The 26,125-nt window shown below is 38.3% G+C and overlaps 1 protein-coding gene across 7 annotated transcripts in view; it reads right to left on the bottom strand.

The window, feature by feature from the left end:
• The window catches only part of DMXL1 (Dmx like 1), a 146,427-nt gene that overhangs the window by 86,974 nt on the left and 33,328 nt on the right, over positions 1-26,125 (bottom strand). For all 7 annotated transcript variants that reach the window (XM_038401733.2, XM_043514928.1, XM_043514929.1 and 4 more), the window contains exons 6-15: positions 21,751-21,817; positions 16,213-16,388; positions 11,716-11,905; positions 8,126-8,294; positions 4,781-4,993; positions 3,028-3,281; positions 2,235-2,919; positions 1,442-1,563; positions 480-569; positions 58-160 (exon numbers count right to left, since the gene is read on the bottom strand). In XM_038401733.2, the coding sequence (XP_038257661.1) occupies positions 58-160; positions 480-569; positions 1,442-1,563; positions 2,235-2,919; positions 3,028-3,281; positions 4,781-4,993; positions 8,126-8,294; positions 11,716-11,905; positions 16,213-16,388; positions 21,751-21,817 (2,069 nt within the window). The remainder of the gene's footprint in view (positions 1-57; positions 161-479; positions 570-1,441; positions 1,564-2,234; positions 2,920-3,027; positions 3,282-4,780; positions 4,994-8,125; positions 8,295-11,715; positions 11,906-16,212; positions 16,389-21,750; positions 21,818-26,125) is intronic.

Below are 26,125 nucleotides of genomic sequence, written 5' to 3'. Positions count from 1 at the left end.
CCCCTTTGATACATTCTTCACCATGTTACTGAATTCAAACAGTTAATACTGCTTTACCAGAGTCTGCTAAACAGTTGTTCTTTTCAGATATTTTCTCCTCATCGTTATTCAAAATGAAGTCTTCTTGAAAAACATGAAGTAACTGTGTTTTTCTGCCATGCTAAATTAAAAGACAAACAGTAAATACATGGAGAGACATGGAATATCTTATGTCTAAGCTAATATTAAAAAATTGACAGGACCAACCAAAATAATGAATTTTGAATAAAATGTATGGGCGATACCTATAAATCTCTCTGCATATGGGCAAAGGTCAGGTAGTTGGGGGTAGTTTGTACATCTCAAAACAGTATTGGTTTCCATCATCAGTGAACATGGAAAGTTACAGATGTAATGCTCAATTTTAAAACCTTTTAAAATTAAGTAAATGAATGTTCTTCTCCACCATAAAATGTGTGCAGAAAAAATATCTTACTTACAAGCTCTGTAATAGCATCCAACTCTACAATGCATCCTGGCCTTGCAGTAGACTGCTGACTTACGATGTTAAAAACTTCACCAACATATTTCTGTAAAAATACAGTAATACAAGCAATATTGAAGGATTTTTTTTTCAAGTTCAACTCCTAAAGTTGATTAAAATATCCACTGCATGCATCCGATGAAGTGAGCTGTAGCTCACGAAAGCTTATGCTCAAATAAATTTGTTAGTCTCTAAGGTGCCACAAGTACTCCTTTTCTTTTTGCGGATACAGACTAACACGGCTGCTATTCTGATACCTAGTATTTGACATTTTCATTTTGGCATAGTGTTTTTATTTATTTGTGGTTCACTTACTCAAAGTCAGGGTTGAAAGAAGTTCAGTTTAACAAAGTGAGATTTATTAAAGCCAAAGAGATTTATTTACATTCTATGGAAGTCTCCAGAGACTCTGAACATTTACAGAAATCTCTTTCACTGCTAGGCACTTTGTTTTGTTAATTCTGTAGCAATAGTACACATGATTATATCTAATTTACAATGTTATGGGAATTTAAGTAAAGCAATTCTGTGAGGACATAATAGGAGTAAGAACGTTAACGCTGAAGTGCCTTTAAAGGCCTCACATGAAAGATGCCTCCTTACACTAGGCTGACACAGCAGTTCAGTACTGACCCAGAGAAAAGTGCCACTTATTGAATCATCAAAACTACTTCTTACAGCATTAGGTGTTTCTTGGAGATTTTCCAGCCAAGTAGTAGTGACTTGGCTCAACAATGGAGATCCAACATCACAATGGAGTACGGCTGCAATGCTATAAGATTCTATTATATCTGCAGATTGACTTTATAACAGAGTTTTGCAGAGTTCTTAGTGTTCTTCAATTACCAAGTCTGACGAACCAATTTATGAGTTATAATAATGATGTAATTTACATGTTTAAGAAAAGTTTATACTTACAGAAATTTCAGGATTGGATAGCTCACACAAAAGCCTTTTAGCATCTATTATAGCCTGATATAATCTCAGATACTGTCCATCACTTGCCACAAAGCAAGCACTTGGAGAATTGCAGTATGCACCTGAAAAGTATTTATGAACAATCAGTTCAATATTTAAGTGAATACATACTAGCTCCTTCCCTATTTTTGGCAAGAAGCAAATCACAAGAATTTATTATTAAAGAGTTAAACAAAACAGAAGAAAGCAGAACTTGTTTCTCATTGATCTAATTTGTATTTAGATATTTATTAATAAACGTGTTCATATGCAAGAAATATGAAGATTTAATACTGAACTTCACCAAAAGGAACTAAACTCCAATCTGCTCATTGAAGGAGACACTACCCTCAAGAGTAGAACTCTCCTCATCTGTATTAATATTTTTCAACCCCTACCCACTAACATTAACATTTATGCATTTTTAAAAAAATGTTTAGATCTAAGTTTTAAAACAAAGGGCAGTGACCTTCTCTTTAGCTTGTAAAGGATCTATAGTGCCATATAAATAAGAGGGCAGAAAATATCCAGTGGCTTTCTTTAAGCTTACCAAAATTAAAGGGAAGTTTTTCTGCAATTTTAGTCTAGGTTATCTTTCAGAAAATCCACACACTTTGGAAACCAACCAGAAATAATTTAAAAGTTCCATCATTCAACATATTTAGATTCTCCATACCACTAGCATCATTTTTTTTCCTATTCTAGTTGTTTTAACTGAAGATTTTAAATATTCTAATTAACTCAGAAAACTTACCGAGACAGTAACTGGGTATAAGTGTAGGCAGCCATGCCACATTAGAAAAAGCTGAAATATGGAGAGAATTAATTCGTGCAAGTTCAGAAACTCCTCCAGAAAAGGATAATGGACCAACTGGATCAACTCGCCAAAGAATAAGCTCACTATAAACTGCATTGGGATCCTGGGATGTTACACTTGTAGTGCCTCTATTCTGAGATCTTAAAGGTGACTGTCCAGAATTTGAAGCATCATTTGTCAGTTTTGTGCTGTCAACATCTGGTGATCTTAAAGCATTATGATGAGAAGTTGTCAGCAGCAAGGGTAACACTGAATGACAAGCCAAGTCATTAAGATGAAAACGGTGACCACAATATCGAGATTTATGTGAAATACTGAGCACAGTAGAAAAAGCAGATTCCTCTGAAAAACTAACTAGCCATTGGTTTAAAGACCCATCTGCATGTTTTGAAATCATCATAACATTGGGGGTGAAGATACTTAATTTTAAACTGTTAGTTGATTTACTGTGGGCAGAAGAGATAAGCATAGATGAAGAACGTGCAAGGCCAAGGGGCTTCTGTTTGCCTTGCTGAATAGCGAGGTCAACATTCTTGGTGCAGGCATACATCACTATACTTCTGCAAAGAGAATTTGCATCACCTGTTGGAAATGCTACTGGAATTCTTGAAACAAAAGATACCTAGAGTTAAAGGGGAAAAATAATAGGTATTAGAACAAATAAGGAGGATATTAATGTACTCCTCATTGAATAATAAACAAACATTTGAATCCAAAAAAGCCATAATACCTGCACCTGGCGAAACATACCAGGCTGATATTCATCTAACCAGTCCACATGCCATACCAGCAATGAACCATCCATGGGATGAATACTGAATAGCATGTCCGCATTTTTGCTCCATTCAGACAACAGTATTTCAATCTCATGATCAATAGCAGCAGAAGATACAGGAACAAAGCCAGATTTTGGAACAGTTTTCTCACTACCCAGTTCTTTTTTTTCTTGATTTCCTTTTTGATCTTCTCCACTATCATCAGCTTCTGGCAGAAGGACACACATATAAAGTAAAGAAACCCATGAATGAAAGCTACATTTGGAAATTAATATCTTATAGGCAACATTGCTTGGTTATTTAAAAACTTCCTTTTAAGCCTCTTCTAAACCATTCATACAAACATGGATTTAAACAAATTGAAAGGGTAATGATTTAATCTCTAAACCAAGTTAATGCTACATAATTGAACATATTCCTATATTTGACTGAGAAAAAAGTGTAGGAAGTTATATTATACACGTCAAGCTATTTTACAACACCTTCCTACTATAATATGTATTTCTCACCTAAATACATTAGTCTTAAAGTCTCTTTATGAAGTTTAGGTATTTATATTACATTGGTAAGCATGATAGCTAAGCAATTAACAGTTTCAAGTTATTAAAACTTAATGGAAATTGACTTTTTATAATTTACTTGCAGTTCCCTAGTGTAGCACATTCAGAACAAAAACTGTCAATTTGAATTTACATATGTTATGTTTTAATGCTAGTTGCTTTATTGGTTTTAAATGTAATTATTAAAGCTCAAAATCATATGCAATTTTTTTTCATTTCAAATGTGTAAATTAAGTTCAGTCAGTTTTGGAAAGGAAAAAAATGCTTCATATCTTGGAAAAAAATCACATTATTCTTAAATAGACAATTACATAAAATAGTATTTCTTCCAGGAATAATTCAGGAGACTGAGGAACTTGAACAGAGGACTTAAAATAATTCCTCCCAGCTGTCAGTCAGTCCTACACAGGGATTCAGGCCAGAATGATACTATCATGCATGTTAGTTGAAACTCAAGTGCTTTGTAGCTTGTGTGACATATTTACAGTTTTACTTCAAGAATGTGTCCCACTATTGGCAACATCTGAGTTGTGAGGGTATCAACAGTATAATTATTTGTATTCTACTTACTATTCTTTATAACAACCTTGCAACATACAAATACACAGTTCCCTAAATTAAGTTACTTTGCTGTCCTTAATTTTTCTTGAAATGGAACCTGTTTAACATGTATGTAGAACAGTGTTTTTCAACCTGGGGTCCGCAGACTATGTTTAAGATTTCCAAAGGGGTCTGCACTGCCATTTCAAATTTTTGGGGGCCCACAGATGAAAAAAGGTTGAAAGCCACTGGTGTAAAACAAGCGAAGAGGTCATAATGCAGATAACGGACATTAGTTCTAATTACATTGTAACATTAGAGATTCAATGTAAATATGAAAATAAGTGGTTCACAACCGTATTTAATTGCACCAAATAAATCTATGAACTCACAAGTCCTATATTCTGATGTCTACTTATTACAATACTGTATTCCTACACAAAAGCATCCAGATTAGCAGTGCAAAGATTAAGAGGACGTAGCTGATGTTAACTTCAGGTACTCAAAACCTCAGGAAGTAGTATTAACTAATTTAAACATTTGGTTTACTTAACAAAATTACAGCACATTATAAAGAACAGAAACATATCTATGATATGCTTTTTACCTTCATCTGATTTGCCATCCAACTGATTTGACTCTTCAGTGCTGGTCTCTGAAGAATGCTGCTCAAAACTCTTTTTAAGCTGCTGCAAAAATACTTCCATGGACAGGGTAAAATGCAGTTCTTTATTGTTCAGCCAGTGCACTACAAAAGGCCCACTTTTCTCTTCATTCTCACTTAGACTCAGAGAGGTGATAGAAGGGAGTAGAGGAATGTCTGCAATGCCAAGAAGTTAATGTTATTTCCAAAAGAGGAAGAGGTAGTGGTAATGTGTTTTTCCTCATACCAGTGAAAAAGCCAAAAGTTGCACAAACACGTGCAAGCCTAACCCTGCTTCACCCTGAGGGATTCTACCACCATCTCCCCTGGGCAGATCTTCTGCTCTCAAAGGCCCTATATACCATGGTTTACACCAGCAGAAGCCACCACAGATCTTAGGTGATTTTAGCCCACTGTATATTGTGTTTTGTAGAGTAGAGATTTCACAGATATTTACCAATCCCCAATACTTTACATTATCTGCCAGGGCACCACCATTACACATGCAACAAACACGAAGTAAATGATACAAACAAGTTTCAGATAGATACTTTGTACCATCTGAAAAACAGGATGCAAGAGTGCAGCCACTTGTGACCTGCTGAGAATTCTCACAGGGCACACCTGGCAGCAGCAGGCTCTTATCTGTAACCCCCCCCCCCCACCTACAAGTTCTCCCATACTCCCATTTTATACAGCAGTACAATGTGCTGAGGTAGCTATAAATTCAACATCCTGTCAGACAAAGCACTTTTGAGTGCAAATATGCTCTTTTCTCCATGGAAATTGGTAATGCCTTTAAACTGCTCAAGCAGGTAGTTATGCCAGGGTCACAACAAGGAAATGGAGAACAAAGAAATATAGGAAGAATGAGGGGAAAGGAGGAGTGCGCACAGGGAATAAAATCACAAAAAGAGAAATGTAAACGCAGACAAGAAATTTCAATTCTTCCAGAACAAGGTTCTCTTGTTAGCCAGCCACAGAGGGTCAGCTCTCAAGATGATGAATCTGGCATTAAGCGAGTTACAAGGTAGAATTAAAATTAGTTTAAGAAAGGAACATACTAAACTGAACATGAACAAGAACATGATGTACAGGCTGACTTTTAACATTCGTATACATTTACTGAACTTTCAGTATTTTTTACAATATTTTTTGAAAGGAACCCTCTTCTTCCCCCACCTTCCCAAGCTAAAATGTATTATTAAAGTCTGTCGAATGGAGTATTGTCTCCTTTCACTAAAAGAAAAGGAGTACTTGTGGCACCTTACAGACGAACAAATTTATTTGAGCATAAGCTTTCGTGAGCTACAGCTCACTTCATCGGATGCATCTCCTTTCACTCTAGCTTTTATTCTGAATCAGCTGTAATGCTGGTTCTTGAGAGTTCTAACAATTCACACTAGGACTTTACTAATGACTGCACCACAACTAAAGGGGGGCAGAATTTGTCTGGGCTTACCCAAAGAAGGGCAGCTCTGCTTTGTGGTTGGGGGTGTGGAGAGGAAGAAGGTCAGAAACTGCTGTAAAAGGTGCTCGGTGGTCAGCTTACAGCAATGGCTCACACCCTCCCCCCACCCAGAATGTGCAGAAAGATACAAAACCTGGGTGGGGCAAGTCTCTGTCCCCGCAGCAAGAAAGCCAGAATGTCTACTGGATAAAGGAACAGAACGGGAGAGGGGGTTGGGGACTCCTATGATTGGTATGGCAGGGAGCCAACCCCCCTGTTCTCATAGCCCTCCTTAACCCTCTACGAGGCTGGTGGATGGTAAGGTCCAAGCAATGGGTCGGCTGGGAGACCTGGATGGAAACAAAGGGGGGCTGGTGGAAGCCCCAGAGAATTGATTTGAATAAGCATGGATTTGCCTGAACCGTACCCTTTACTGCTGGGTAGTCCCAGACACCTATATAATATAGTTGCGGCCTGATTAAAACCCATAACAAGTCTCCTGTCCTTCTTGCGGTATACCCAGACAATGATTCATAATGAGCCTTCAAATCCTCCCTTCCTTTCTCCAATTAAATACTATCATTTCTAGCCACCTTATTTGTAATCACAGCATGCTTCACAATTACACTTACCTTCCTTTGTAAAGGACTTTAAGATCTATAAGCGAAGAGGGATATGTAACAGCTACACATCATTACCAAGTCTTATGTGATTTCATGATAAAAATGCTTATATAAGTATACACATCCTATATTACACACAATAAACCATATTAAAAGAACATTAAAATTGTAATGCTAAGCATTCAAAAATGCAGTACTACTACAATCAAAGTTTCCTCTGCAACTTTTATTTGGACCCATTGCACACATGCATTGTAATACTGTAATATGATCACATACCACTGTTTCTCTCCCCTCCCCCGCACAGACACCTATAGTGTTCAGGACACTAGATGGAACTGCTCTGGGATGCCCATTAATTGTAGGTTGCTCATTTTCTAGGTGACATGAGGGTCTGATTTGCAAAAGTGCTGAGAACTCTCAGCTGACATCAAAGCTGTGCTTTGAACATATAAAAGGCCATATATTGGTAAGTACTATGAAAAAATCAAGTCCTAGGAGTCTCAAATTGGGCACCCAAAATGAGTGGATACTTTTGACCTTAATCTCTTTCAGTTCCACACCCTCATCTCACAGCGTTGTTGTGAATCACTCCAATAGTATGGCAATGAGCACCAAAGAAAGCCATGAGGAACTGAGCATAAGCTTTCGTTAGCTACAGCTCACTTCATCGGATGCATTTCCACTCTATACGGCTAAATTCAGTGCCTTGCATAATGACAGGTTTTAGAGTAGCAGCCGTGTTAGTCTGCATTCGCAAAAAGAAAACGAGTACTTGTGGCACCTTAGAGACTAACAAATTTATTTGAGCGTAACAATGCATCCGATGAAGTGAGCTGTAGCTCACGAAAGCTTATGCTCAAATAAATTTGTTAGTCTCTAAGGTGCCACAAGTACTCCTTTTCTTTTTGCGAATACAGACTAACACGGTTGCTACTCTGAAATGAGGAATTGGTAATTCTGTCTTCAGAGCAGGATTTAAATAGTGTGCAATGAATACACATAAGGTCACATATTAAACCATGAGCAGAAAACAGAATATTGAATAGTTGCTCTTTAAGTCAGCACCATTCATCCTGTGCACTGAATGAGGTAGAAATCCTGTGCTCAGGTAAATAAAGTCTATCAGAATGTATAAATACAGGGAGACAAATTAAGATTACACAGGAAACACACCACACAGAGAAAAGTCTGTATTGCGTTCTTGTATCATAAATCTTAACTGCTCATGATTACCTGTGGCTGGGTTGATGCTGGCAGCAATATGAAAGTGACAGAGTGCATTTGCATGCAAAGGAGCGTTCCTATGAACTTCATGAGGATCTTGCTGATGTGGGGAATATCCCGTATGTGCTATGAGGGCAAGTGACCTTCTCCTTCCTCTTCGAAAGGGCCTTAGATTTAACTATGTGGAGAATAAGTCATTTTAATTTTGTTTCCAAAGGAAAAAAGGAGGATTTAATCTATACATTATTTTCTAGAAAAGAAAGCAAGTGAAATTCTAATGGAAAGGAAACTTTTTTTTTAAATACACAGTTAAAAAGTGCACTGGTGAATTTACAAACTGTATTGTTCATGTTTCTTCCATAGAAGAAGAACACATAGTAAAGGACGTTAATGTCTTCAGAATCCTGTAGAAAGTCTGTATGTACACTGTGTTGCCTTGAATAGTAGTAGTAAAATTCAGAGAAGTTTGTATTCCAATATATTGGGCTGTACCTGTACACCTTTTGTTCTCAGACCAAATCACAGTATTCCAGATGAGGTCTCACCAGTGTATTGTATAATGGTAACAACTCTTCCCTATCTCTACAGGAAATACCTCACCTGATGCATTCTACAATTGCATTAGCCTTTTTTTTTTCACTCCCCACAGCTGTACCATATTGGTGGCTCACAGTCATCCTGATCTTTCTCTTCCTCTGTGGCTTCCAACTGGTAACTCCACATATTTTTTTTTTATAACAAAAATTCTTGTTGATAATCCCTACGTACCTGGCCTTTGCACTATTTCATTCCATTTCTATTTAACGAGTTTTCAAGGTCATCCAGATGTTCTTGTATAATATTTGTCTTCTTCTATATTGGCAATATCTCCCAACTTTGTGTCATTTGCAAATTTTGTTAGCACACTTCAATTTTGTGCGTCAAGGTCATTAATGAAAATGTTAAATAAGATTGGTTCCAAACCCATCCCTGAGGAACTTCACTAGTAGTCTCCCTCCAGCCTGACACTTCACTTTCAGCACAAGAGTCTCCATTTTAACCAGTTCCTTATCCACCTTTCAATTCTCATATTAATCTCCAATTTAACCAATACATTCCCAGTGGAACTGTACAGAAGGCCCTTTCTGAAATCCAGATAGATTGCATTTACTGGATTTCCTTTGTATGGAAAATCTTATCTCAAAGGAAGATCAAGTTGATCTGGCACAATCTACCTTTTGTAAAACCATGTTCTATTTTATCCCAATTACCATTTACCATTATGCCCTTAACTAAGCTCTTTCAAAATTTGTTTTAAGTCTTTGTGTACAACTGAGGTTAAACTAACAGGACTATAGTTTCCTGGATCACTTCCCCCCCACCCTTTTCTTAAACATACATGCTATATTTGCAATTTTCCAGTCACAGGATATGATCCCGAAGTTTACAGATTAGTTAAAAATCCTTGCCATTGGGCTTACTATTTCATGTGCCAGTTCCATTAATATTCTTGAAAGGAGATCATCCAGGCCCCTGCACAGGGCACCACCGAGCTTTGCTTCCACCTTGGAGGTGGCCATTTCTTCTTCCATATCTTCGTTTCCGTTAGCCATGCTGCCACTGTCCCCAAGTTCCTCATTAAACACTGAGGCAAAGTATTTGCTTAGATGTTGTAATCACTTGCCTTACTCTTTCCCCCGCCCCCGAAAAACTTTAGTCAAGATAGATTCAAATTTTCATGAGGTGGCATGGTCACCTATATGATATTGCTGAAGTCAAATTTTCCTATGTACTATTCACCTTAGTGTTGTCACAATTTAATACCTCATTGGCATGAAAAACTGTACAAGCATTGATAGTGTAAAAATGTAAAGAAAAACCTCAGATGTGTGTCAGTTCGGCTCAGTCTACCCAGATTTTGACTACCCTGTATGTTGGGGTTTTATCCCTTCTCAATTTGTCATTCTTGTTCATTCCTAATTTTGTGGTATAGGCTGTTGCATAACATTCTCCCCTTTTTTCCTCACTTTTTTAAAATGAGAAAAAGTCTTGTCTCTTGCACTCCCTTTGACTTAGTTTCTGCCCATTTCAGTCTACCCATATGTTCTATGTCTCCGTTTATTACACTGGTTACCGACACTGGTTGAATAGTTTTTCTTCTCTGGGCTTGCACTGTGCGGTCGTCTAGTTTCCATTTCTATGTGATGGTCACCAATTCTAGATTTGGTAAAACTGCTGCTTTAGCATGTGGTAATATCTTGTTTTAGTAAGTTTCTTCTCTGTTGGGGTTATACAGATCCTGCAAAGCTTGTCTTCAGACACTGGCAGTGGATCAACCTGCTAGAGTTTCATTATAAGAATCTGTTCTACAGAACCTGAAACTTCAAACTTTCCCACCCAGACCGTCACCCACACCATATTCTCTGCTTTATGCTCATCATCTGAGACGCATAAAGACCATCCATCTAATCCTACCACTAAGTTTGTGTAGGAGCTGGCTGTCCTTAACTTCTCTCCACAAGTATTCAAAGGTACCTCAGGACATTTTTACTCAGCACTTTTTCGTCTGAAGGCAGGCAAGCAGGCAGGGCCATTCTCCACAAATACGTAAGGTCTTACAGAAAGCAGTTTGCCCTAAACCTCAAGCAAGGTAGCAAGAGAGGGAAAAATATAACCTTCTCCCCACAATACCATCATTGCTTTATCAAATAGGCAAGAGAATATTCCACAACTCCTGAGGTAACCAGAGAACCCCTATCACAGGTACTTCAAATCAACATCCTAACTGGGGTTCCCCATCACATCTACACCCTAAATGTAATAATGCTCTCTATCATACACCATATTTCCCATATTAAACTAAAAATTATGGAGTACTCTACCTCAGCACTAGCAGATGGAGAATGAGGGGAATATTTCAACCTTTTCCTGCTACGCTATATAGGGACATGGTGGGGTACTATTTTACTTTGTATCTCTCCATTCCAATAACTTTGGGATTTAGTGCAGCAATAGCCTTTATCTTCTCAATCATTCATCCTGGTGTTATCTCAGGACCTCAAGGAGAGGGTTCTGGCCTTAAGACAAAAGGGGAAATGGCACTATCAAGCCACTGTCGCCCCCTTTGCCCTAAGATGTCTAAGGAGGGCTGTTGTGCAAGGTATTGTGACCTGGACCGACATGTTCTAGCACAACTGACACACAGATTTCAAGAGAACTCAAACTTCTTCTGTATTTTAAATGTCTTTACTCAATATATTGTCTCTCCATTTATGTGACTAATGCCCTCAGAGATGCCGAATTTTATCTGCAACTATTGGATTTTTCTTTATATAGCTCATTTTCAAAGCTAACATGCATACTGGAAGGCATGTTAGCTGCAACAATTAACTTTAAGAGAATACTACAGATCGTTCAAGAAAATAAGTTTTACTTCATTTTAAACATTCATATCAGAAACTTAAAAGTTACAAGTCTAAAAGTTACACTCATCCCTATCTGTTTTTTAAACACGCTTTCCAAAGAAATTATAAAACAAATCATTCTCAGAATATATTCAGCAAGTAATTTTTTAATACAAAAAAGACGTAAACAGACACGTACTGTCCAACAGTTCTCACCTCTAAAGCATTTTGCATTCGTTCCTTACTAGAAGCATTTCTTTTGAAGTTATTGGTTAAGTTCACTGGTTCAGTCCAATGGTTGTATCCACCAGCACATGATAAACTATCACTGGGTAATAAAGTCTCTGCCCAGAGACGGCATACATTATCCTTGCAGCAAGTCAGCAGTACATTGCATACAACACCACTGAAAGAAAGTTTTAGGCAGTTATATTCTGAGCATCCAAAACCTTTCATTATTTTATGTGGGTAAGAACTTAACTATAAATTTCCAGAATTATGCATGACACTATGACTTTGGTAGCATATTAAAAAAATTACAAAAAGTTCTTTAATTAACCTGATAAATACCCCCCAGAAAACAGGTGAAACTTTGGAACCTGAAATGGACATAACGATGCAACTATTTTAAATATTAGAAGTCTAGTGAATGGTTATGAATAGAGCACTGTTATGTGCTTTCTGCCACTTCAAATTTGCAATTATGTAACTATGCAATATTGGCTCTTTGGTTCCAGCATAAAAAACTAGCCATTTGGATAGAAAAAGTGAACTGTATACTGATAGCCAATATTTTATAAGGTTTTATTCTTCGAAGCATTCTACAAATATTAATAATCCTCAGCCTTCTCTTGTAAGCTAGGTAGGTAGATAGGTATCCTCATTTTACAGATATGGAAATTTGGACATGGATAAGTTTGTGCAAAAAATATGGCCAAAGCCATACAGCATGATTATACAATGGACAGAACTATAGTAAGTTCTTTGTAACCACTTCCATGCTTATTCCTCTAGACATGATTTGCATTATAATAGCATCAAGAAATCCCAATCAAGATCAGAACTCTGTGCTAGGCACTATAAAAACTATATAGACGTTCAAGTTCCCTTCCCAGACAAGCTTACAATGTAGTTTAAGACAAGACACTAAAAGGGGATGTAACAAATGATGCAGGAACATGTTCTGGTTATACATCTAGTCTGTGGGCATAATTTTGTGATTCCATGTGAGAGTTGCTAGGGAAATGGTAATAGGTATTGTTTTGTGTACACACACCATCAGTCAACTTAAAAATTATCAGATAGCAAATTCCTGTAGCCTTCATAGTAAAGATGAATTCTGAGGATCAATTTGACGACTTCCAAGGTAGTAGTTTTATGGAGGACATTCACTAGATAAGAGGTGGTATACTATGTATGTGGAATTCAAGTGGGCAATCAAGGCTGGCATTCATAGAGCACAGAAGTGGAGGGCAACATAACATACAGAATAAGTAAGGAGGGCACAACTGCGAAGGGCCTTAGACTGCTGCAGCTGCACTTACTGATAACTGACAGAGAGAGGGGATTCAAAGAAAGCCAATTAGAGGACAGTAAAGGTTGTTAATTTAATAAATGCTTTGTATGACAAGTCTGTGGGCTGTAACAGGGACAGATACTGTAGACACAGAATGGTTTAAGACTGTTCCTGACATAAGGCAGGGCCGCTTACTATCCCTGCAACTTTTCTGCATGGTCACAGATTTTATGATGAGAAGGACAATAGCTGCTGCTGAAGTCACTCGTATTGTTTGGGCAGGAGAAGCTGCAAGATCTATATTTTGAAGACAATAGTCATATTGGAGACCAGTTTGGATGGAATGAAAAGACTATTTGAGCATAAAAGCAGAAGGTGCTAAAGTGGGACTTTATATCAGTAACAACCCCATACTGACAGAGAAAATGATGTCAACACCGGTTGGCGTGTGATTGATGAGCAAGAGTACAAGAGAGTCAATGACTTCATTTACCTTGGAAGTACAGTATCTATTAATAGCCAGCTCACTAAAGTAGTAAAGGCAAGAATCGGCAAAGTCCATGGATCATTTTCTCATTTGCCAAACATCAAGAAGAGTAAGAAGATAAATCTACATGTTAAAGTGAGATTATACAACTTGGAAACATGTTAGATGGTAGAAATACACAACCAGAGACTAAAAGTATTCCACCAGTGTTATTTAAAAAGTATACCAGGAATGCTTTGGAGAGATCATGTAACCAAGATGGAAGTGTTGCTTCGCACAGTAATCTACTCACTCAGTAATTAGACAGACATATCTATGCAGAAGTATAAAGTGCGTCTTAGACTGGATACCATTTGCAGGACAAAGAGTTATCTAGTGTGGGATAATCAAAAAAGGACTATCAGAGAGTCCAAGGCCTGAAAGGAGCATTATGATAATGTAGTCTAACCTCCGGTACAACACAGGCCACAGGACCTCTCCCAAATAATTCCTAGAGCATATGTTTTAGAAAAATCAACAGCTCGATTTAAAAATTGACAGTGATGGAGAATCCACTATAAGCACTGGTAAATTGTTCCAATAGTTAATTACTTCCACCATTAAAAATGTACACCTTATTTCCAGCCTCAATTTATTTAGTTTCAACTTCCAGCCACTGGATTGTGTTGTACCTTATTTTACTAAAAAAAGAGCTTATTAACAAACTACTTGTTCCCAATGTGGATACTTAGACTGTAATCTACTCACCCCTTTACTGTCCCTTCACTGAGCTCATTGAGTCTAAGGCTTGTTTTCTAACACTTTAATAATTTGCATGGCTCTTCTCTGCACCCTCTCCAATTTATCAACATCCTTCTTCAATTGTGGACACCAGAACTGAACAAAATAGTCTAGCAACGATCACGCATGTGACCAATATAGATGTAAAAAACCTCTATTTCTATGTGAGATTCCCCCCTTTATACATTCCAGGATCACATTAGCTCTTTCGGTTATATTGTCACACGGGGAGCTCATGTTCAGCTGATTATCTAGGGTTCTATGAAATCTGTGAGAGCACGGACAGAATCGAAACATTAACATGGAATCCTGCTCTCCCCAGAACTAAGACTTCAGCAACAGGCGCGGCAGGCTGCATGGCTGTGCTATGTGGAGCTGCGCTTTAGAGTCAAGCTGCTGAGGATCAGGAGCCTCCTGATCTGCTGTGCAGAGCTGAGGGGAGGTGGGCTGATGTCAGGATGTCCCTCCTACCCTACCGGTGTACCCGGTCTCTTCTGAGCTGGGGTGGAGGATAGGGGAGTGCTTGTCCACGCATGAGCCTCAGGCTCAGCAGCTGGCAGCAACCACTCCTATCTGAACAAGCATTCAGGCTGGTGAGTGCTTTGCTTAAAGACACAGCGTGCCGACACACACTCCCTGCCCCCTGTACACACATCTCTGTGGACTTCTTGTGTTACTGTTCAGCCATGTCAGTTTGGTCATATTACAGAGTGCTACTTTAAACAGTGATTTAAAACGTGTTACTTTTACTGTAATACTGTATACCTGCAGGATGTTTGGGTTTTTTTTTTTTTTTTTTTGGTAAAATCAGTTTTTCCCACTGCAATCCAATTCTGAACATTTTTATGTATTTATAGTAAGGTTACTTAATTGTTGTTAATGTATCAATTTTTTTTTATTTAAAAACAAAGATGGAATTCATTTTTTAAAAAACAAAAAAATTAAATCAGAAAACAAATCAGAAAATTCACAATTAAACACATTTCATAGGGTCCTAATTATTCAGCACAACCCTCAAAGAGTTACTCACTCCTTTCCAGGATAGTCTCCCATCCTGTAATTCTACATTCTTTGTTCCTAAATGTATCCATTTACATTTAGGTATATTAAAATGCATACTGTCTGATACAGACAGAAGGAAACTGGGGTTCAGTGTGAATGACCATTTTATTTAGGTCCTAACGTGCCTGCCACCATGATACTTTGGGTCGTTAAGTATCCAGTACAAAATCAAAATCCTGTCCTAAGTAAATGGAGCACCAGTGGAGATCTTTTACACCACAATGAGGTAACAGTATTTGCACATATGAGCAAGAAGCCATGCACAAACAAGAGTTTTGTTATAATCAGATTCTGGGAGACCATAAAGAGAGGAGGTTCTATAATATAATGCACAAATAGATAGAGCGCTTAACTACTGTTGGATACACACTGTATTGCAGAAGTCAGAACTTTCACTAGGTCTGTTTGTTAAGACTTAAGTAGGGATACAACTTTATTAGTGTCTGGACCAAAAGATGGGATTCCTGTCCAGAGCTAAATGCAAAACCTCTCTCTCCATCCAAAGCTTTCCCACCTTTACATCTTAAAAAAATAATAATACAAGTCTGCCTTTTGCTGGCAGGGTAATAGGAAACAACTTTTTACTCACAGGAAGTGCTCAAACTGTGGTAAACAGGGCATATAAGAACCTCAACAGAATGTATAAACTTGAGGCGTGTGAGGCAACACATGGTAAATACTGAAGTAGCAGAGCAGCCACAATTTAGTATTGTTGAATTAGCACAGTAAGAAACTGGATTTCAACCAAGGTCTCCAGGGAAGAACAGCTAGGGTAGTTTTAAAAAAGAAGCCTACTACAAAGGTTGGAAAGAAAGTTTATCAGGTAACGAACAACAATTTACAGATATCAAGCAATTAAGCTACTGACCGTGGCATGTATTTGCTTGTCTTCCTCCATGAAAATCCATTTACAGATCGAGGATGGGCCAAGTAAACAAATGAAAAATCTACATCTTGCGCTTGTTTTTGTGGACTTGAAGTTTGAGGTGTTACTGCTGATCGCCAGCTATCGGTATTATACCACACTTTTATAAGACAATCGTCCTGAGCAGAAAGGAGGAAAACAAAAGAAAGTTTATCCTAGTAGAAATTCCAGGGTGAATAAAAGTTTTTATTTTTTTTTAAATTTAAATAGGAATATTTGAATTAAATCCTGTTAAACCTTTAAATTTTAAATGACAACTTATTAAAATAATTTGAATTAAATAAAAAAAGATAATATTCAAGCAGTATATTTGCTGCTGAAGTTTCAAAGAAAGTCCAACCACTGAACTAGTAGAAGTCACTGGCTAAGCACCTGGAACCAGATTTTGTTGAAGTGCTAAATTAGCTTTTGACAGCAGTAGAGTATTTTCTTCCTTTCGGTTTATTCCACTAGTTTAGTTCAATTACATGTTCATAAAAAGTTGACACCAATTGGGAGTTGAAAAAGCAGAAAAAATTGTCTCTCTTTCAACCTACAAATAAAAATGAAGGGGGAGGATCTGATCTGCTAGTTCTAAAATATGGAGGAAATGGTAACCAGTTCAATTCACTAACAGTGCTTCTTCCGTTTATTAAATCCATTTCAAACATATAACATTTTGATAACTTTTATTCTTATATATCCAGCATATTTAAAGGTTTATTTAACTAATAAACCAAGTTTTTAAATGATATTGTGCATTTTTTTGCGCATTCAAATCTCAAAATGCAGCCAAACACTAATTACAAATAAAAAGTTGATCTAGTAAACAAGTGCATCATTCACCATTTTTTAACATAATATAAAAATACAGCGTATATATAAATGTAAATTTTACATAATTGTTTAAATAAATGTATATAGGCATAGTGTATTCTCCCAACTGTCAAGTACTCAGTTATACCAACCACTAAAAGTCAACCTTGTTGGTAAATTAAAAGTTCAAATGTAAAACAAGATTCAAATTATGTAAAAATCACTAGTTCTCGCTCACAAATTCAAATAGATGATTTACATCACCACACACTTTAGGAAATTTCAGCTGAAAATTTTCAACTAGTTTCCACAGATTCTAGATGATATCAAGTTGATGGATTTGAAAGCCTCGAGTATTGTCTGACAAGGCTTTTTACAAGGCGTATCATTTCTCTGGAGGCAGTGAATTCAAGTCACTCAGTAAGCTTCAGGCCTTCCTTGTCTGCCCAATATAAAAAACTTTTCAAAGACCAAATGTCACTACAGAAATCCTAGATTCTGTCCTAGATGGTGACAGAATTCCCCTTTAGGGCTACTCTATACTAGAAATGCTACACCAGTGCAGCTGCACTTCTATAGTACATCTGGTGAAGATACTCTATGCTGACAGGAGAGAGGTCTCCTGTAGGCATAATACATCCACCTCCACAAAAGGTGGTAGCTATGTCAGCGAGAGAAGTTCTCCCTGCTAGCACTGTTCACACTGGCGCTGTTCACATTGGCGCTTAAGGTGGTGTAACTTACATCACTCAAGAGGGTGGCTGACTCTCACTCCATAGTGACCTAAGTTATACCGAAGTCATAGTGTAGTCAGTCAGTGTAGTCATAGTGTAGTTAGTCTTGCTAGTGTCAAGTCCCCACGTCCTCTTGGTTGTCTGAACATCCTAACAGCCTGGAGTTCCTGGAGGAGCTGCTAGAGGTATTTTGTCATGGTTTCAACTTGTGCAATTCCATTAACTTCAGCAGAGTTAATTCTGACTTACACCTGTGTAAACAGGAGAATTCAGGGCACTGAATTGAGAAAACTACACGAACACCTACGACATTCAGGATAATTAAGAGGTTTAGGCACATCTACTGTCCAGTTCTCCAGATTGTCTCTAACTATGCCTACAGAGCAGGCATGGGCAAACTATGACTTGTGGGACTGCTCCCCACGGTGCCGCAGGCCCCGCCCCACTCTCCGAAGCGGCCGGCACCATGTCCCGGGGGTCCCTGGGGCAGCAGAGGTCTCCATGTGCTGTCCTTGCCTCCAGGCAACACCCCCCACAGCTCCCATTGGCAGGGAAAAGGGAACTGCAGCCAATGGGAGCTTCAGGGAGGTACTTGGAGCGTGGCAAGGGCAGCGCGTGGAGCCCTGTGTATTCCCCCCTCCCCCAGGGGCTGTGCAGGGACATGGTGCTGGCTGCTTCCTGGAGCAGGACGCTTCTACCCCAGAGCCGCTTTAGGTAAGCGGTGCCGGGCCAGAGCCCGAACACTTCCTGCATCCTGCCCCCCAACTCCCTGCCTGCACCTCACACCACTCCTACACTCCAACTCCCTGCCTTGAGCCCCCTGCTGCATCCTGCACCCCACTCCCTGCCCTGAGCCCTGTCGCACCCCACACACCCCTCCTGCACTCCAACACCCTGCCCTGAGCGCCCTCCCGCAGTCCGCAACCTTCCTGCACCCCTTCCCTGAGCCCCATCCTGCACTCCACACCCCTCCTGCACCCAACCCCCTTCCCTGAGCCCCCTCATACACCCTGCACTCCCTCCCACAACCCAATCCTCTGCCCTGGCCCTGCATACAATTTCACCATCCAGATGTGGCCCTCGGCCCAAAAAGTTTGCCCACCCCTGCTTCGGTGGCGAAGGAGAGAAAACAAGGATTAAAAAAAAAACCTTTTACCCTCTGAGTTTGACCAAAGCCTTGCCGTTCCCCCAACCCCATCAAAGGGGAATAAAGGTGAAAAGCTCAAACCCTCTCCTTCCTTCCTCAGACTTGAAGAGCTTGGCGTAGCTCAAAAGCCTGTACCTTCAGAAGTTGGGCCAATAAAAAGTATTACCTCATCTGCCTTGCCTCTCTCAAAGGTGAACAAAACATTTATACATGTCTTCACTTCCTGCTGGATGAAGCAATAATCTTTCACTAGTACTTTGTTCAAATATGTTGCTAATAGGTTGCCCCCCTAATCTAGAGACCATCTGCTGTAGTGTTTTCCTTTCCTAAAGAGTAAGTGGCAAATGCCTTGCAAGACACTGCTGAAGGGTGGACTGATTTAAAATCAAGATGATTTAAATCACCAAGTGGAAATATTTGATTTAAGTCACTGATTTTAATCTAATTTTCCATTTGTACTTCTTCTTTTGAAAATAGCTAGGTGCATTCTCATCGGCACAAGTAACCATTAAAACATACTGATTTACAACTAAACAGAACCTTTACACTAGATTTGGTTCATCTTTTTGATGCCTAGGAGGGTACACTATACTATATACATTTGTTTAAACAATTACACAGCTTAATATTTTCAAATTCTTATTATACATTTTAGCACGTTAGTAAATGATGAACAATATATTACTTATTTATTAGATTGTTAATATTTTGTGCATGATGTGTGTCAAGCTGCATTAAGATGGTAGTGAATTTAATTAAACACAAAACAGCATATAAAATTTTTATTAAAACTACCTTAAATATTTTGGATACATAAAACTGCTCTTATCAAAAGATATTTCACATTTACAATTAAATCACCTTACACAGAGGGATTAACTGCAATCAGTGATTTAAACATTATTTCAGGTCAGCGTGGGGAAATTTACAAATATGCCTAAGGTGAAAGTGACTGATGCCTAAATTCCTACTTGCCTAAGGCTCTTTAAAAGAGGTCTCCTAAGTTATTTTGCCAGTCTTTTACACCCAGGAGCACAGTTCCTGGGTCTTCCACAGGATCAAGCCTTTAATACACCATATAACCTATTTTGCCACATTTATAAAAGGTTGACCTCAGAAGTTAAAATCAGGGAAAAAACATCTTTCTTTATATAGAAAAGCACCTTTTAACACACAAATTTTTGATAGAGGCTCATGGATTCAATATAATTTCTTTTTAAATATTTTAAGAGATTACAAGAAGTTTAGACCTTAACATTTTTCATATTAAATTCAGATTTCATTTTAAACAGGTATATTGTTGAAAAGAAAAAAGTACTGTAGTCTATTTTCAACAGAAATTTTAAAAATCCATTTTAAATAAAAGAAATCTGATCCCTCCCCCCCGCATTTTTTATTCAGTCATTTTTTATTCATCCTGCACAGCTCTATTCCATGCCTGCAGGGTTTCCTCCAAGAGTATGAGCATGTTCCTCTCTGCCTGTGTATGTAGAAGAGTGGTCTGACTAGATGAATTATGGCCATTCTTAGAGCAAGTTTCTGCCTCCAGTATACTTGTGTGTAGCTATTTATTCCATAACAGATCATGTGCTTAGTAGCATACACTCATGGTTAGTACAGTAGATGATTATTTTTTACGCCCTTTCCAAAATGCACAGCTATCCCCAAACTACAACCTAGCCAAAAAACACTCAGATCAATCCTCACAGGGATGTAACATCAGTCTGTCACTCAATCCCAAGACTTCCAGATCCACAGATGGAGATGTGCCATCTGTTTTTACAGACACTAGAGTGAGAATCAGCCTAAAGAGAGAGAGCACAATCCTTATTGATGCTTCCTAAGTCTGAAAAACCCTCTTTGTCAGACCCACATTTGTCCTGGATCCTGTCAGGCTGGGATTTAGAGAAGTTTACCATTAAACTAAGCAACTCCATCAACCCAGTCATCTTTATATCTGTCACTCTGTTCTCTTTGATCAACCAGAAGTTACATAGGTGAACACAGGTTGTCCCAGCCTTAAATTTACCTATTGCTAGCACTCCGTCCATGGTACAGGGCATACACAACATGGCAGATTACTACTATCGAACCTTATTTGATTTCCTGACTTCAGAAACTTTTTATCAGTAACCTTAATGCTACATGATCTTCATTGTAAGATATTTTGGGCAACTAATTTCCAATATTATCCATTCTCAGAATATGGCTCTGGACAGGGTTCAAGAACATTCTGACAGGACCTGCTTGTGATGTCATGTCAGTCTTTAAATCCCCTTTGAACAAGAATGATAGCATTAATAGCATAATAGATAGCCTATAGAAAAGGAGTACTTGTGGCACCTTAGAGACTAACAAATTTATTAGAGCATAAGCTTTCGTGAGCTACAGCTCACTTCATCAGATGCATTCTATGTACGCTCTCTCCACAGACAATGCAGGCTACAACATGGACAAACAATACTGTTTTCCAGTCCACCCATCAGACCACCTTGGAGTTCCCTCTCCCCAATTCCACAGCATTAAGTTTTGTATTCTCTTTTGAGAACTGAGTAAGGAGAATTAAATAGCTTTTCTAGAAGAAGAAGAAGAAGAAGTCGGAAGAATTTTAGCCCTCCCAATTACTCAAAGCAGTCACAGCATTAGAAGACACAAAAGAATTTTTGGACTGACATTCTGAATTATAAAAAAAGAAAAAAATAAATATTACTTCTCCCGTTTTTCAAAAAATGGATGCAGTCAAGTTCTGCATTATTTCATAACCTTTCTAAAGAAAGATAATTCTGTCATACCAAAATTATTTACCTTTCCTGCAGTAGCAAAGAATTCTCCATCTGGTGAAAATTTCATTAGATAAACCTGGGAAGCAGTTCTGTAAAATAAAGCATTAAAAAACATTAATTTGACAATTCAAAAATGTAGCAACATAAATAAAGTTAATTTTTTTCAGAAGCACAGAATACATAGTTATTTCTTTGAAATTTTATGAAAAATTCTTTGTATTTTAGAGATTTAGTTTCATATACTGTAGTTGGCATCATCGGACTCAAGCACTAGCAAGCTATGGGGCTGTGTGAGGCAGACTTTGCTACAACTGAAGTGTCAAAGGAAGGCTGTGGTTAGCAAAGACATCAGGTTCAGATGACCTGCTGTCTCCTACCACAGACACTGTGATTGTGATGAGGTGGATCCTGATGGTCTGGTCTTAAACTGCTTCTCCCAGAAGTGCTCAACCCTCACCTCACACATGCTTCAAATTCAATTCCACTCAACTTTTTCCAAGAACAAACCAGAAGAGCGCTTCTTCTCTTCCTGCACCATACATCCCAGAGGAATACATTAAAGCAGTACTCTGATTTTTTTGTTTTATTTTTAAATTTAACACACCATGAGAAGTAGTGTTCATTACTGTTTCTGTTAGCCTGATAATTAAAACAAAGATTTTTTTAAAAATCTAGTTGATTATGTTGTGCTCTCACTGCACTTCACTTCCATTGAAAATAATGACAGGTTTCAGAGTAGCAGCCGTGTTAGTCTGTATTTGCAAAAAGAAAAGGAGTACTTGTGGCACCTTAGAGACCAACAAATTTATTAGATCATAAGCTTTCGTGAGCTAAAGCTCACTTCATCGGATGCATTTGGCGGAAAAAAAAAAATGAAGTGAGCTGAAGCTCACGAAAGCTTATGCTCTAATAAATTTGTTGGTCTCTAAGGTGCCACAAGTACTCTTATTTTCTTCTTATTGAAAATAATGTAAGCTTTCCACTGTTTGTGCAGCACTCAGCTACTGAATGGATGTTGGAACTGTAAATATTGAGGTTTTAAAAATCCATGATTAAAATTTCCATGAACCTTGGACTTTTATAAACATGAAAATTCTAAAACATAAGGCTTAACACCCATGACAAATCTATAAGTGACAAGTTGGTCATCAATTCACCTATATTGTGATGAATACCTATCAGAGCATATAATCATAAGACAAAACTCAGTGATGCAGGTCAGAAAGCTTTGTAACAACAAAACCACAATTTAAGTTGTTCAGTGTCTAACAGTACTCAGTGTAGGGTGGGCTCCAATGGGGTGGACACCATTAGAATTTACGTGATGTCTCCATCAGACTGGAGTTGATTTCGACAAAGCTACATATCCATGTTCTAGATATATCAAATCCTCTTGCAGTCTCTTAATTATGAAAAGTTTATGATTTTAATAGACAGTTACCCAACAGGAGTATATACACATTGTTGAAGACTGACTCCTGACTGTGAAATCAAATCTGAAAAGTTCAGGGTGACTGAGGGGGTTGTGGTGAAATAAGATACTGAAAAAAAGGGATGCTTCCATAATGTACCAGTCACCATCTTTATACTGTAGTCAGATGTTCCGTCTAGATTTATCTCCCAAACAATTTTGGTTATTTGAAGAAACTGGGTAAAAAACACACATTGATACAAGCACACAAGGCATAAAGATGACATCCCTCTTCCACTGTCATGATACAACTATCTAGAGTTGACTACTGGAAGAAAAAGTTGTTTTTTTAGAAGTTTAAAACCAGGAAAATCACCACTTGATAAGTCTTAAAAGTGAACTCAAAAGACAGGCCAACTCCAGAGATGGTATTTTTGTTTTAGGTTTTGAATCAATCTAAGACAGACCAAAGTACCCTCTTTCTTGATGTGATCTAAACAACCTACCTGATCTTAGACATTATACATTATATTCCAAATAAAATTAAAATTAATAGCAGGAAGTGAGAACTACTGTAACCAGATCTCACATTTCTGAGATTTATGAAACATAAAAGGTAAAAATTAAGCCATTTCTTGAAAGAAAGGAGTATTTTCTATGTTTTATCTTTTTTTCTGTTACACACTGAAACAGAACAGAATCCACTTGTTTTCACAGGAACTATAAACAATCTGGAAAAAAGCATCTGGATGATGCAGTGATGGTGTGCCGATAGAGCTTATATCTGAAAATAAATCTGTGCAAATGCAAGTTCATTGCCATAGTAGAAGGTGGGGGAGGGAGAGAGGGACTTTCTGGAAATTCTACAGAATACTACTTTTTGAAGAATGTAGAATGCTTCTACAATTGAACTGATCTAAAAGTAGAAAGGAAAATATTTCATTTTATTTTTAGTCTGAAAGAGTCCTAAACCAGTATGTTTGCCTTCTGTTTCAGTTGCTCGAGTATCTGGGTTGACCTCTATCCTGGAAAGTTGGAAATACCACCTCCCGCCTTCAAGAGAAGAAAATGGCCAGAAAGATTGCCTGTTATGTTGAGAGTTCTTGTTGAGTACCTCGACTGAGAAAGCAGGTGGTTCCATTTTGGATTAATCCTTCAGATTTTTCTAATGGATTCTCCAAGATCATCAAAGACATGGGCATGAATGAAGCTATTATTATAAAGATCTTTGTGTAACATCTCAAATTCGGATTCCCCCTACCCTTATTGCTTTGAACAAAAATAAGATTGTCAGCTACAAATTGTTATGTTCTGCACAACCTCAGCTTACTTATCTATAAAATTTATAAAAAGAGCAAGACTGCAATGTTTTCCCGAAGACAGAGTACCTGCTCCATATGCTACAGTTAAAAATCTTTGGGACCCGATTGTGTTATGTGCTGAGGAGATCTCACTTGTGAGAAAAGAAGAATTTCCATAATGAACTAGTTCATACTAAAATCCATTATTTTTATGTCCATGAAACATTTCAAGATGTGATGTTGAACATAATTTAGCAGCAAAAACATGATATTAAGGAATATATTTAATAGATCCTTTCCCCTTATAGAAGTGATCTTCAGGTTTTAGTGTAAGACTTCTAAACTCCTAATCTGGGAGGCATGAAAATGTGGGGAGAAGCTTCCATCTGCAGCAGAACAAGTAGATGAGACTCAATTAGAATTGGTAATTCTCTGGGACTCTAACTCTAATTTTCAAATTAAGTATTACCTGAGAACAAAGAAGGCCTTATAAATTATCTTCTAGTATGGGCTAGACCACTGCTGTGTTGCTGAGAAAAGCCTGTGAAAAATGGGTTGAAATGGCAGCTGGGGTAGGTTGCACTGACAGAGTGAGGGAACCAGAAGAAATGCAGATTTAATATACAAGATTCTAGAAGGAAGGTTAAATACGTTCTCATTTCTGGAAATCAAAGTAACCTTACGTGCTCAGCAGACGAAGGGGAAATTCTCACATTCTAAGTGCTCTACTGTAAGCCTAAGGTCCTCTCCCAGAAAGAGGCAATGTAAACTATGATCAAGTCTGTGCTGCAGCAGTCAGTAAAGGGAATTTGACCTGAAAGGAACAAGGAAGGGAAACAAAGTTTCTAAATTCCCTTTTTTGTGCTGGAATAAGCAGCTTTGTCAGTGTCTAGACACTGGCAGCAAACCTGCTACCAGGCAAAAGATGCAGATTGTGCAGCAGAGGGAGGAAGAGCTGGAGGGCTGTCAATGGAACCCTCTTTGCTTCTCTCTCGACTGCTCCAAGCTCCTCTGAGACACATAACAGACCTGGGTAAGGGGATGCTGCCTAAAGCAATCCTGTGGTATTACTGGCTTCTTATTAGTGATGACCTAACAATACAGACCTAAACAAAGCCCTGCGGTCCTTCAACAAATGGAGGGCCTCCTCTGTTTTAGAAAGCAAGTTACCCTCAAAGGGAAGGTCTTAAATTTTGGTTGGGCCTCCAGTCTTCTGATCTCCACAGATGTGGCCACGGCATGTGCTGCTGAATTGGATGCCTCCAGCTCTCAAAAGAAGTGCAGGCTCTCAGCGGTCCTTAGTCAGGATGGCTTTTAGTTCCTCTCAAATACTGTGGTAGCTTAACAAATGGAGACAGTTTGTCCCAATTCAGAGAATCATGTTTAGAGAGCAGGGCTTGACTGTCAGCCATGCACATCTGAACGTTAACAGAGGAGTAGACTTTGTGTTCAAATAGTATGACTTTCTGCAAGTCTCTCCCCCTAACTCTGAGAGGCCCCTGCTGTTTTCACCTCTCTTGGACAGTGGCAACTACAAGCAAACCTAGTAATTGGTGGGAATAAAAATATTAAAATTCCCTGGAACAGAAGTGGTACCTCCTGCACACCTGTATGGCAGTACAGCTGGGCAAAGACTGATCAGGATCTGAGTACCACAGTGGTAAGTACATAAGGAGTACCAGGAG

Source organism: Dermochelys coriacea, chromosome 5, assembly GCF_009764565.3.
Source record: "Dermochelys coriacea isolate rDerCor1 chromosome 5, rDerCor1.pri.v4, whole genome shotgun sequence".
Lineage (NCBI taxonomy): Eukaryota > Metazoa > Chordata > Testudines > Dermochelyidae > Dermochelys > Dermochelys coriacea.
The sequence above is the reverse complement of the archived record's forward strand: the minus strand, read 5'-3'. Positions and strand labels throughout refer to the sequence as shown.